General features: G+C 46.4%; 1 protein-coding gene across 1 annotated transcript; it reads right to left on the bottom strand.

The window, feature by feature from the left end:
• Positions 1-955: 955 nt before the first annotated feature.
• HARS1 (histidyl-tRNA synthetase 1) lies at positions 956-13747 on the bottom strand. The gene is made up of 13 exons (XM_078594572.1): positions 13562-13747; positions 10594-10683; positions 9295-9414; positions 8220-8315; positions 7939-8064; positions 7548-7655; positions 6663-6761; positions 5087-5180; positions 4273-4400; positions 3751-3990; positions 3045-3161; positions 1524-1670; positions 956-1253 (listed from the first exon to the last, which is right to left on the bottom strand). The coding sequence occupies exons 1-13, from the start codon at positions 13661-13663 to the stop codon at positions 1182-1184; spliced, it is 1539 nt and encodes a 512-aa protein (XP_078450698.1). The 5' UTR covers positions 13664-13747; the 3' UTR covers positions 956-1181.
• Positions 13748-14464: the final 717 nt, after the last annotated feature.

Here is a 14464-nt window from a genome sequence, read left to right as displayed (position 1 = left end):
GATAATATTTTAAGTTGTTCATATTAGAAACCGCTGGAACACCAGTCTGATTTGTGCCTCGGCATATAATGCATTGCACAACGCAATGCATTATATGCCGATACGGGTACCTGCGTTTGGATGCATACATATGCAAATATATAATTGCGTATGATTTGAAGTAAATGTAATCAATTCAATAGATTAAAGTAACGTGTATGCGAGTAAGTGTATATACACTGCGTGTGTGCACGTTGATAATTTTAACATTCTGCCAGCGGAGTGGAAATATGGGGCGGTGTTGACTTTAGTCTACAGGGCAAACAGTACACCCACAGTCTCTCTCTTTAAATGCACACACATACTTAGCACACACACGCGACTCCACATACACACACACTCGTCTGCACGCACACATTTTTATGCAGACTGCCCATGCTTACATACATTTGGCTATGCACTCACACCGTTTACTGGACACACCACTTTACACACACCCTTAACATACACTTGCTTACATAAACAGTGAACATGCTAAACATGCCACGCATACATGCCTATGTAACCATACACACTGTCATACAACACCAACACTCACACATACATACCCTTTATTATACACAACTACAGTACACACAAAGATCCCACGTATAGCCTTAACAGACTTGGGGCAAGTGCTGTTAGCGAGCACCTATGAAGGCTTGCATGGTACACGAGGGCGTGGGTGGCCGGCACCATGCCTGGCCGCCTTTGTCTCCCTAGTGGCGATGTTTACACATCACACCAGGTACTCATTTGAGGTTGAGTCAACCTAAGGGAGGCCCCAGGAGCAGTTCAGATAATCATTACCGATATTGGCTGCGAGTCACTCAGGTCGCCGGGTTCGCAGTGCAGTGTGCGAACCACGACACTACCACTCCCCACAATACGCATACACATGTCCGCTCTCTCAGGCAAGAGGATGCTGCAGCTGGTCTTCGGGTTAGGCTGCCTTTTTATTTCTCGTCACCCCTCCTCGCTGCACATGGCAGGACACATCAACATCTTACATGGCCACCACAAGCACGTTACAGAAGACCATTTTGGCAAAATGGTAGCAATGGTAAAGGTGATGGCAATGATGGTGGTTGCGAAGTTAATAGTGGGGGTGATGTTGGTGATTGTAATGATGACGACGGTAGTTGAGATGGTGGTGGTGAAGATTATTGTGGAGATGGTGAACACAATGTGCGTTTTCGAATTTCCTCAATCAGTTGGTCCCGTGGAATGGAATCCTGAAAAGGGAAAAAGTTTACAAACGTTATATTAAATACACAAAATAGAGGCAAAAAATAGTATAAGCATTAATAATTATACACGTAACTATGATAACAGCATCAGAAATGACAATGAATCAATGTGACTTTAAAAGTTTAGACAGTTTTGTCTGGTCAGAAAGAGCCCATATTCTGTACAGTAACTCAAGCGCTTTAACTGACTAATGTATGAATTAAGTTTATTCTGTAAGAGGACGGAGTGGCGAGGAGGAGGAATGAAGAGGTGACCTCATTGCGGGTGAGCACAGTGCGGAGTTTCACGACCCCAGCCTCCAACTCGGCATGGCCGACGATGCAGACGAAGGGGATTTTCATCTCCTCGCAGACCTGCAGCTGAGACAGCAGCTTGGGGTTCCGCTTGTAGGACATCTCCGCCTGGGCAACATCAACAGCCAACACCACCATTGTCATCAGCATCAACACCAGCACAAAGGTCAACGACAAATGTACATCATCGCCACCATCATATATGCAGAGATCATGAAGGTATGAATGTAATTCAAGCCGATTAGGGTCTTGGGAATGCGTGAGTGTGAGTTTGCTCCATGTGCGTGTGGATATATGCATGCGTGTGTGTGTACGAGTGTCCTGTGTGGGTCTGTGAGTGCGGATGCTACATGTTTATGATAAGTTTTGCCATGTGTGCCTGTCTGCATGAAAGTCTACGTGCTTGTGTGTGTTCGGGTGGTGTGTGGCATGTGTCCCATATGTTCGAGTGTGTGTGCAATGTTATTTGTGCACGTTATGTTTATGAGCAGTATGTCATATACATGTGTGCACAATGTATAAGCATATGGCGTGTTTATATGTAAGATTTAGTTGGATTCAAAGCTATAGAAAATAGCATCGAAATTGTAAACATAACATATAATAAGTAATTAATATGCAATTGTACATTACCATACTATTATTAAACCATACATTCTAATATAACCATTACACTGGTGTGCTTGACTAATTCTCCAATAGTTGGGAGTCAAAGGTCGGTATACACATTCATCTGTGAAATGAGGGTTTGGTTGAGCCCCATCCATTCTTGAAGTTACAAGAACGGAATGGATGGCTGGCCAGAGAGGACTTTTCACAGCCTCGTAGTCACCCAGGGAATATACCCCCCTGTCGATACTGTGGGACACTGCCAGGCCATAGTACAATGTGCACGTGTCCAGCCCGTGCACAACATTATGTAGATGTTTTGAGGACGCGTCTATAGGTGGCGCAAGGGTGGTCCTAAGTAGTCAGTTACCCATACCTCCTTTGGCAACTGCATGTGTGTGCGCATGCATGTGTGTGTGCGCATGCATGTGTGTGTGCGCATGCATGTGTGCGCGCGCATGCATGTGTCGGGTGGTGGTGCATGCCTGTAATCCAGCACTAAAGTGGCGAGGGTTGGTGGATCGGACAAATGTTGCAAAACTCCCTTCCCCTGGGCATCGAGGTGCTATACCCTGGCTTGCCATCTGTCTCTTCTGTATGAGTGTTGCCCCTCATATACATGGTTTCTCCGAGAGCTCTGGCTTCCTCCCACATGTATAAACACTCACTAAATGGCTGAAAATATATTAATATGTATAGAACTGCAGAAGAAATGTTTTGGTGCTGGCTTCCAGTTCGCGTGTGGTTCTTCAGCCATTGTGAAAATAAATTTGCATGAATGACACGATATAAAACTAACCGTTAGATAATTATTTTGTTTAAATTATGTGTGTGCACGCACGTGCTTGTGTACGCATGTGCGTTCGTGCACACCTTGATGCCGGCACCCCACAGCTCCGTGATGAGCTTGAGCCGTTCCTCCAGCAAATCTTTCTGTGCCGACGCCACCAGCACCTGCGTCTCGGTCGTGCGCACATCCGTTTGCTTCGCCTGTAAATGTACGCACACACGTTATCTATATAAACATACACGTGTTGTACATACAAATACATACTTACCACAACGCACATACACGAGTATAAATGGATAAATGGAGACAAAGATCCCCCAATGTAGCCGTGGAAAGTGCTGCGAGGGAGCATCCATTAAGGCCAGCAGGGAATACAGCACAGCACATTTATAGAGCATTAAGTTCAAGAGCCGTGCTTCAATTTGTGCATGTAAGAATAATTGATTAACTATTGCAAATTATATTATGCTATATTTAGGTTATAGCATGAACAAAAATCATCAGTTCTTAAACCGAATCATGACAATTTATAGAATTGCAAACAAAAGGAATCATTACACATACCGACTGCTGATGACAATACTTTCCTTTAAGAAGCGATTCCCAACTTACCGAAAAAACCTAAGAATATGATTCCCAACTTTTATGTTATGGAATTCACTGCACTATCGGCAAGCACTTCACATGAAGTTCAAAAGCTTCTCTTCCGTTTTCTCCCAATGCAAATAAGAGCAGCAAGTGGCGGCGCGAGCGTGCAGCGTGACAGCGCCAGCATTGTGGAGCCGGCACCTCGAGGATGGAGAAGATGCGCTCGATGCCGAGGGAGACGCCCACGCAGGGCACACGCCGCCCCCGGGGGTCAAACATCCCCACCAGGCCGTCGTAGCGACCCCCCCCGGCCACACTGCCCACACCCCCCTCGCCCCCCTCCTCCCCGGCCTGGGGGTCACCAGCGCTCAGCAGCACGGCCTCGTAGATCACGCCCGTGTAATAGTCGAGGCCTCGCGCCAGGCTCAGGTCAAATCGCACCTGCGGCACCGTACAGGGGACCGGGGAGAGGGTACAGGGGGAGAGGGGCCAGGCAAGGGTTCGTGACATGCGATTGTGGGTAGTGAGTAACTTGAGAGTTGTGAGGTTCATAAGAGCTGATAGTGTTGTGTCAATAGTGAGAAACATAAATCGTGAGTGTCGAAAGCATCGTGAGCGTTGATTGAGTGTCGTATCAGTTGCGTGTGTCTCGGCTGTCATCCCAGTTGATAGTGATTATCGTGTCGGTAGCAATAATCGTGAGCGAGTGTCAGGCTCCCCCACCTGCTGCGTGATGCCCATGATCTGCAGGAAGCCCAGCAGCAGGCGCATGTCAGTCAAGCCGGCCTTGCAGGCGGCATTGGGGCCCAACACGGAGTCCTGCAGCAGCTCCTCCACCACGGCCTGGCCACCTGCAACCCCCCCCCATACACAAACAGCGCGTGTACGCGTGCCCGTGCTGGTGGTGATAACGCTGACCACCGTGGTGGCGTTGGAAGCGGTGCCGGGAGTGGTGGCGTCGATGGTGTTGATGAATGTAATCGTGATGGCGGTGGTGACACTGGTGGTGGAGGTGACGGTCATGGTGTTGCTGATATATTGCTTTTGATGGAATTAGTGATTGTGATCACAGTGTCAATGGTGGTGACGGTGGGGGTGTTAATAACTGTGGTGGTAGCAATGGTGATGTCCGCAGTGCTGTCCGAGGTGATGGGGGTAGTTGTGATGATGGTGGTAGGTGGAGAGCGGTAGTGCAGCGGTAAGCAAGTTGTGCTACGAACTCGGCGGCCTCGGTTCTATTCCTGCTCATGGCCAACACCAGTGACGATTATCTGAACTGGTCCTGGGCCTCCCTTAGGTCGACTCAGCCTCAAATTAGTGCCTGGGGAGACAAAGGGGGCCAGGCTTGGTGCTGACCACCCACCGCCTTGTGTACCGTGCTGGCCTTCATAGGTGCTCGCTAACAGCACTAGCTCCTACAGTCTGCTAAGGCTATACGGGTGATGTTTGATAGTTGTAGATATGGTGATCGTGGTGATTATCGTGGTGGTTGTGTTGGTTAAAGTGGTCGTCGTTGTGGTGGTGGTGGCGGCATTACCGTGCTTCTGGACGTACTGCCCAATGCGATCGGCCACCTCCGGGTCGAGCCCCTTCTCCCCGACCATCTCGGCTCGCACCTCACTCCACGGGGTCTGTCAGGCGACGGAATCACGCGTTAATCACGTACGGGACCGCACATCTAACAACGCACCGATTTATCTTCTTGGTTCTTTCGGTAAAGTCACGTAGAAGGGAAATAATAAAAATATAATATAATGAAATAAAATTCTCACGACGTTTCGGCCACAACACAAGCTGTCTGAAAGACAGCTCTGTCTTCACCTGAGGACGGCTGCTTGTGTTGTGGCCGAAATGTCGTGAGAATTGTATTTTATTATGTTTTATTTTTATAATTTTATTATTTCCCTTCTACCAAGAAGATGAATCCCTGCAGTCACGAAAGCTGTAAATCGAAAATTAAGGCACCGATTCATCCATTACTATAAATTCCTATGCACACTATACGCATATAACTGTACATCTGAATTGGTAATTTTATGTTCAAATATATTTGGTTCAAAATTCCCTCTATTCTCTCCAATCAAACACTTCTCTGTTCATTTCAACACAGATTTCCTTATTGTAATTTGTCGAGCAGCGTCTGCCTTTTTTTCAACCTCTTGGCCTATTCCCCTGTATCTTTCTGGAGTTTTCTTCAGCAAGCCTTAACGTCTGACAATTAGCTTCATATGTATGTGTCACCTTCTCTGAATCGTTACAATTAGGACTGCCCTTCTCCTAATCCTTCATGACTCTTTCTTTCCTCCCAATGGTTTTCTCCATTTGATGCAACTCGCTTCCAAAACTCTCCATTCTTCTCATGTGTTCCTTTCACCTCACCCATGTCCCTTACTAAATAAATGTAGCATTAGACACCATACCAAAGGGTCACTACAAGTCTCCCTGCTCATCCATCTTAACACTTCAGCTGGACACAACAACTTTACACTGAAGATGAAGGATGTTCTAAACGTTACTGGTTTCCACTTTCAATTTCTTGAGTCATAAATAAAGTAATAATATGTTATACCTTTCCTATTGCCATCCTCAACAGTCAATTTTAGGTGACACTGCACCAGATGCAATTCATAGGTTTACCTCAAACTAACAACACACATTAATAAAATGCTAATGATTCACTACCCCTGGAGCACACACAAACCTCCGTTTAGCACGGTTGGCTGTGTATGGTGCAAAAGAAGTGCAGCATACATACAAACACTAATAACACATTTCACACAAGCTAATGTGGTAGATACACCATTGTGAATCACATTTATCATTGAATCTTGGGTTCCACGGAATGATCTGGCCAAATGTATATGATTGAAACCCTCATCCACCCCATACAGCCAAACGATTTGGATGGTCACATCTATAAGCATTTACCACTCCAATTCTTTTATTTTTATCTCACCGGTAAGTTGAAGAATAAAAAAATAAATGTACATGTTAAGTGAATCACGTTAATGACACATGAACGAATATTGAACCTAACACACACACACGTGACTGACACGTGAAGGACATGCATGTTAACTGCACGCCCGCGGCCAGCCCGGCTGCATCAGCACCTTGTCCAGCTTGTCGACGGACGAGCAGATGGTGCGGAACTTCTCAGAGGGCACGCCGCACGCTTCGAACATCCCGTCCAGGATGCGCCGGTCATTCACCTGCAACACAACCGCGACACAATAACACAAATACCAACGCATGAGACAGAGGCTCTCTTTCGATACAGGGTGGTGTTGTAAGCTTGGGGATGGTGCTTTGATACGTTCTATGTTTATGGTCTCAAGACGCGCAACAGAGTTGAGTTTGGATCGTACTTTGGGCTGCAAAGTGGCCAGGAGATGGCAGCACAAGTGTTTTCCCTTCCTATATGTGGGTTTTCTTTAAGCTAACATAATTGCCTAAACATCGCAACACATAACCCCTTGAAAAAATGTCATCTTTAGGGACGTATCGTTAGTCTCAGCCATGGGCCATCATGCCTTATAGGTGAGACCCCAAGCCTAACTCGCTTTTCTTTACAATCAATGTCGTCTCTAATTTGCATCTGGTACATGATCCATGTGTTCGTCTGCTTGTCTCTAAGTATAATCCCAAGCATGCACCACTCCATGATTCTTTACACATGTTTCAGCTTTTGTTCCAATTTTTGCTGGTCACTGTTCATCTTTCCAATTGATGTGCCAGAGCAGGTAATACGGACTGATAACTTCATACTCACATTATACGTGCACACATTGAGATGTGTGCTACGTAGCTCGAATAAATGACTTGTAGCTATAATCCAATCATTTTTTTCAGTTCCATCTTCCTTTAAGAAATAGGGGCATTGTTAAGATGTAGGTGCTGTCGTACCAGACAGGTGTTACATCAATAGATGAGGAATAGATTAATATAGATGGGGCTGTGTTAGTGAAGGGGGCTGTTGAAAAAGCAAATGTTCCTACCTTGATAATGAAGTCACCAATATTGAGCTCTGTCAGGATTTCATGGACGATCTTCAGGCATTCGGCATCCGGAATCATAGGGTCGTATTGTCCAGCAATATCAAAATCCTACAACAGATGCAGACACATTCGTGGATATTGTTTACACACAAGCACACGAGTGCACATGTAGTCATATGTTCACAAAACCCCCATAGCTGGAAGGCGGCCATCTTACCCACACAGCACTTACATGAGAACAAACACATCCAATGACAAATACAGAATGTGAATCACGCATACGAGGGTGGTGTGGCCAAAGTCTCACGATAGTATGCACAATGGACCAGTTAATTTCAAAGAAAAGTTGATCTCACACACGAAGACACATCGACGCGCACAATGCACTCACACACTGGTAGAACTCGCGGTAGCGTCCACGCGTCATGGCCGGGTTGTCACGGCGATACACCTTGCCCACATGGTAGCGCTTGATGTTTGTCACCTTGTTCATGGCCAGGTAACGGGCAAACGGGACCTTGTAGACACCTTGTTAAGGGATAATAGTCCAAACACCTAAATAAAGAACAAGGCTTCAAATACCTCGACAGAGGACAAGAACTCAGTGGTCGATTAACGTCTGGCATTTGTAATGAGTGAACAGACATATATTTGAATGTGGTGTAAGGATACAGTGAGGTCATATCGCAGAGAAAGTAGTTCTCCTCCCTGATCCTTGAGATCATAAATCAACTTCGAGTCTTCTCCATACTTTCCCGTAAGGGTCTCCTACACACACAGCACACACACATATACACAACTTAATTTCTAAACATGTAACAAGATTCAATGATTTGTCACTATCTCGTGTTTCCCAACACGATTACAAATTCATTCTTCTTTGTATTGGTTTGATCGTCTGTACAGCTTTATTTGATAACTATAACATTGGTATTGTATTTGCATGATCACTTTTTTAATTGTAATTCATCAATGCTAATGTACGATTAATATGGATTCTTACACTCACAATTTGGCACGTGAATTGTGAGTGTAGGAATGCATATTAATCAACGAATAAATGCTTACATGACTATTACTTTTCCTTTAATATTGGTCATTTCACGATGGTACCAGTGCCAGGACTGATGCACTGAAAAACCACGTGGAGTGGTGAAGGCTCACGAACAGGTCACCAGGCAGCTCCATTTGCTGTGGCAGAAGGGATTGTAGGCACATTCACGGATCGGCTACGACTCAAACCAAGGAATATAAAGCTTAGCTGGTGAAATTCAAAGCATAGGCCGGTGTGTTATTTATGGAGTGGATCTTGAATTGATGTTTTAATTATAAGCCAATCAACATTAATAGCAAAAAAAACATTAAGCTAAAGGAAAAGTCGCTGTTAGTAGTGAGCCCGTAAATGGGGCAATAGCAGTAGGGCTTGCCTCGTAATGGCTGCTGCAAGCTCCCCAGGGAGCACAGCATTGACGGGGCATCTGCCCAGCATGCGGCGACATTCTCATCCTCCCAACAGCAACAGAGTAGACCGTCATCACCGAGTCCCCAGGTGAAGTCTGCACACCTGATGGTGCCACAGCAGAAGGGGCTCATTCCTGTCCTGAGGTGGTGTGAGAGATCTCAGCTTATGTTCCCTTGGCCTAGTGATCAGGTGGAAGTTTGTGGGGCTCTCTGTGACTCACTAGAAGCTCAATTTTTAATGCCATGGACTGGCGATGGATCAGTGATGCACGTACACGCCCATTACCTTGAGCTCAAAGACGGGTGTGTCGATGGTCTCAGCCCCATGGCGTTTGAAGGCGTCCACGATGACCTTGAAGGCTGCTTCACGGATGGCCATTTGGCGGGGCCCATAGTCCCGCGTTCCCTACAGTAGGCCAACACACACACAGACAAACGTGCCCGAAAATGGAGATGAGTGTCTATAACGGACCTGATGATGACCGCTTGTGTTGTGATCAAAACGTCGTGAGTTTTTGTTTTTTATGAATTTTTTCTTATTTTCCATTTACGTGACTGTACCGAAAGAACCAAATAATATAACAGACGTCTCAAGTTTGGACACATGCGATGCATCGACTTGGCCAGAGGGTGGAGTGGAAATGACCAGATAGAGGTGGTGTGAGACTAGAGGAGAGAGGTAAGTAAATTATTATGCCATATTCATACATCAGAGCACTTAATTTCCTTTATATACACGAAAATATATCAATATTTTTAGGCTTCCTACATTGTAATGTTTGCCCAATGCCATTAATGGTAATTTGATTAGAGCGCATGTGCAGATGGTTTCATAAATGATTTCAGCATAGGCACTGATCCTACCAAAAATGTTTTTTGTGGGATGTAATCATGTTATATTAACAATAATGAACCACACTTTTGCCTGTAGACTCTAGATTAATAGTCTGCAGCACGGTACTCCCATTCTCTACCTGCTCATGAAGTGCACGTGCCTGCTCCACACAACTATTCTTCATTCTGCCACCTCTGGCCTAGACTTTATGCCTCATCACTCAGGCTACGCTAATTGTGGCACGGAGGTCACGGAAATGGTGAATTTGAATAAAGTCAGTGAAATCATAGAAATGGCTATAGAAACTCATATTATTCACTCTTCCTTTATTTCCTTTCACAAATGGCGGGGTGGTCATGGAGGGGTAGGGAACAGTGCTGTCCCAATGCAAGCCAGCCACCCCATTTTTTTAAATTATTTTTCAAATCATTTCTATACGATTTGATTATGAATGCCCCAAAAAATGTACGAACAACTTGGCTTTTTTAAACGTTTAAATGGTTATTGTAATATTTTTTTACACGTGTTTCTTTGAAACAAATCATTTGTTTCGGCACTGCTGTATGTTATACCGTGATCTGTGAATTATAATTTCCCCCCACACCACAGCCATCAAGTTTACTAAATATTACCAAGTCACCTGTCACAGCCTTCCTCATCACCTACCTTGGGATTTACGAACGGAATTATTACAGCAAGCAGCCAAATTAAACGTAAACAATTGTATCAAAATCAATCCTCCCTTCGCACCTTTGGGGTTTTGAGCACAAATGTGTGCTTTCCTTCATCCAGGCCCAACTGCTCCTTCAGGGAGAGAAGTTTTTTAACTTCTTCTGAAATCTGTAAAACAACAATAACAGAAATACCACTAGTTAGTTTTTAGGGCTTGCCTGGTGACAGCTACCATTGTATTGGCAACAGTTTGAGCAGCAGTGAAACAAACACACAGGGTCAAGGTGATAGGATGCAAACCAAATCAGCTTGGAGAAAAAAACCATTGAGACGTTTTTATTGAAGATAAGTTTACATTTTCAACTTGGTCATTTTAATTTTACCAACATGAATACCAGCAAACTATATTAGAATCTCCAATGGGTTTAAATTACAAACCATGCATGAACGCACGTGCAACCCACGTTGGCGGTTGCATCATAATCTGAGGTGGGAGGGGACTTGTGAGTGGAACAGAAACCAACAGCCACGAGTGGCCCCTGGGGAAACTCATGCCACAGAGAGTCAGCTTGGGCCCTAGGGGGCTGTAGCAGGGCCCAGCACAAAGCCAGCTCCACGGCACCACGACGCAATGCCGATTACAGAGCCATCCACGATTCCATGGTGAAAATTTGGAATCACGGTTCAATTCCAGAATCGAAATTTGTCAATGATGCAGAATGGACACTGGTAATGGCTACATAAATGACTGTAATGGTTCAATTCCAGAATCGAAATTTGTCAATGATGCAGAATGGACACTGGTAATGGCTACATGAATGACTGTAATGGTTCAATTCCAGAATCGAAATTTGTCAATGATGCAGAATGGAGACTGGTAATGTCTACAAGAATGACTGTAATGGTTCAATTCCAGAATCGAAATTTGTCAAGGATGCAGAATGGACACTGGTAATGGCTACATGAATGACTGTAATGGTTCAATTCCAGAATCGAAATTTGTCAATGATGCAGAATGGACACTGGTAATGGCTACATGAATGACTATAATGGTTCAATTCCAGAATCGAAATGTGTCAATGATGCAGAATGGACACTGGTAATGTCTACATGAATGACTGTAATGGTTCAATTCCAGAATCGAAATTTGTCAATGATGCAGAATGGACACTGGTAATGGCTACATGAAAGACTGTAATGGTATCATCAATGCGGAATCTACGGTGTGTGAAACTATCAATCGGTAACGATATGAACCTGAAGAATATATTACGGCGCGAGTCTGCAAAGCTGACAGCAATTTGAAAATATCGACTCTGTGGCGATGTTATCTTAATAATCTATAACGATCCCCATCGTGATGTGGAGTCTTTGCGGCGTGTAGTATTCAGATCGGTAGACATCCCACAATGGTGCGATTCAAATAATGTCCACGCTAACATCTTGGCGTTTCCCATCTCGAGGCGTTTTCCTCGGTGAAATATCTTGATGCACAAAAACACAAAGAGACTCGTGCACTTTGCAGCGATGTCAATCTCCAGAGAGATGCAATAGGAATCGGAAGCTATCGATTACACCACAGCTCGAGTCACGGGCGAGGAAATCGATTCCGCTGAGTCTTCTCTGCAGAAGTGAAACGTGGCCATGAAACGGTGCGCCCTTGTCCCGTGTGCATCTACGGAATCTCGCCTATTGTGTTAACACTTTGAGATTTGAAGAAATAACATTGAACACACGTTAAACAGGACGCGCACGGGTATCGGGTGGTCCACGCACGATTCAACCGGCGACAACACACGACATCTTTACACACAACATCTTAACACACGCCAGTCACGCACTCCCGCATCCAACATCACTCAGGTCACTCCTTGACAATAAGACTGCCCCCCCCCCTGGTCGCTCGAGTTCTCACCAGATTACACAAATAATAAACTCGAAACTCTTTAAATACACGCGCGGACTGCAACACGCTCAAACTTAATTCATTTAACCGGGTGAACAACCAAGATACCAGGATAAGTCTAATCTGCAAGTGACCTGTTTCGTTAACAACAATGACTCGTAACTCTTACACACAGGTACCGGGGACTCATGTCAAGGTTGATTCGACCTAGGGAAGTAACACAAACTGTAACGCCATCAAAGCCGAACACAGACGCCACGAACATACTTGAAGACTGTAACGCACTCAAAAGGCTGGAACTGTAAGACTGTAACAACACCAAAAGATACTGCAACACTCAAGACTTGTAACACACACACACAGACTGTAACATTACATAGACTGTCACAAACACGGACTAACACATACACACAGACTGTAACATACAGTCTGTCACACACAGACTGTCACACACGCGGACTGTGACACACAGACTGTGGCACACACAGACTGTCACACACACACAGACTGTAACATTACATAGACTGTCACATACAGTCTGTCACACACACACTGTCACACACACAGACTGTCACACACACACGGACTAACACACACGGACTAACACACACACAGACTGTAACATACAGTCTGTCACACACAGACTGTCACACACACACACGGACTAACACGGACCGTCCCACACACATGGACTAACACACACAGACTGTCACACACACGGACTAACACACACACACAGTCTGTCACACACACACACATGGTCTAACACACAGTCACACACGCACAGACTAACACACACACACATGGACTGACACACACACACAGTCTGTCACACACACACACTGTCACACACACATGGTCTAACACACAGTCACACACGCACAGACTAACACACACATGGACTGACACACACACTGTCACACACACACACTGTCACACACACACACATGGACTAACACAGTCTGCCACACACGCGGTCTGTTACTCGGGCGCGCCGCATTTTCCCGGAGCCCTTGGGCCCGATCCAATCGCGAGGCGCGCGTTACGTCACGTGATCGAGCCCAGCCAATGGGCACAGCCGCGTTCACTCGACCAGGGCCGGGAAATGAAACCGCGGCGTGGCGTGTAGGAGAGCCGCACCGTCTGGGCGCTCGCCTTCTCCGCCTTGAGCCTCCGCACCACCTCGCCCTGCGCCTTCACGGCGTCCGCCATCGCCGCCTTCTTCTCGCAGCTGTCCGACATGACACTCGCACGACGTCGCTACTCCCAGTGCCGGCTCCACGCGCACCCGGCAGACACCACGGCACCGACTCCTCCCCCTCCCCGACTCCTCCCCCTCCCCGACTCCTCCCGCTCCCCGACTCCTCCCCCTCCCCGACTCCTCCCCCTCTCCGACTCCTCCCCCTCCCCGACTCCTCCCCCTCCCCGACTCCTCCCCCTCCACGACTCCTCCCCCTCCACGACTCCTCCCCCTCCTCGACTCCTCCCGCTCCCCGACTCCTCCCCCTCCCCGACTCCTCCCCCTCCCCGACTCCTCCCCCTCCCCGACTCCTCCCCCTCCCCGACTCCTCCCCCTCCCCGACTCCTCCCCCTCCCCGACTCCTCCCCCTCCCCGACTCCTCCCCCTCCTCTTCCATTGCTACCCCCGCCCGTGCAGCTGAAAGCGAGGTGCAATAATTACCTGGCAGCCCTTGAATTGCTGGAAACCCACCACCAGCACTGCCTACGACTACCATCATCGCGAGCACCGCCCGACATGCTGCTGGGAGACACCGTTTTTAATCCCTTACATTAACACTAGCTACCCCGCCCATGCTGCTGACACTTAAGCGACACCCATTTAAACCTTTGTAAACAGTTTGCCTTGAGAGGCTAACCCCCTTTTCCTGAGGACTGCTTATGTTGCGATCGAAACGTCGTAGTTTTTTGTTTCTTTGAACCTATCTACGTGACTTTACCGAAAGACCCAAAGAATATGAATTCCTGCAGTCATGAAAGCTTTAAGTCAAGACTTTATATTCCACTAGTAGGAAGTACCCAGCT

The sequence above is a fragment of the Lampetra planeri genome, chromosome 5 (genome assembly GCF_965212315.1).
Source record: "Lampetra planeri chromosome 5, kcLamPlan1.2.h2, whole genome shotgun sequence".
In the NCBI taxonomy this organism is placed as follows: domain Eukaryota; kingdom Metazoa; phylum Chordata; class Hyperoartia; order Petromyzontiformes; family Petromyzontidae; genus Lampetra; species Lampetra planeri.
Note: the sequence above shows the minus strand (reverse complement) of the source record. Positions and strands in the feature narration are given on the sequence as shown.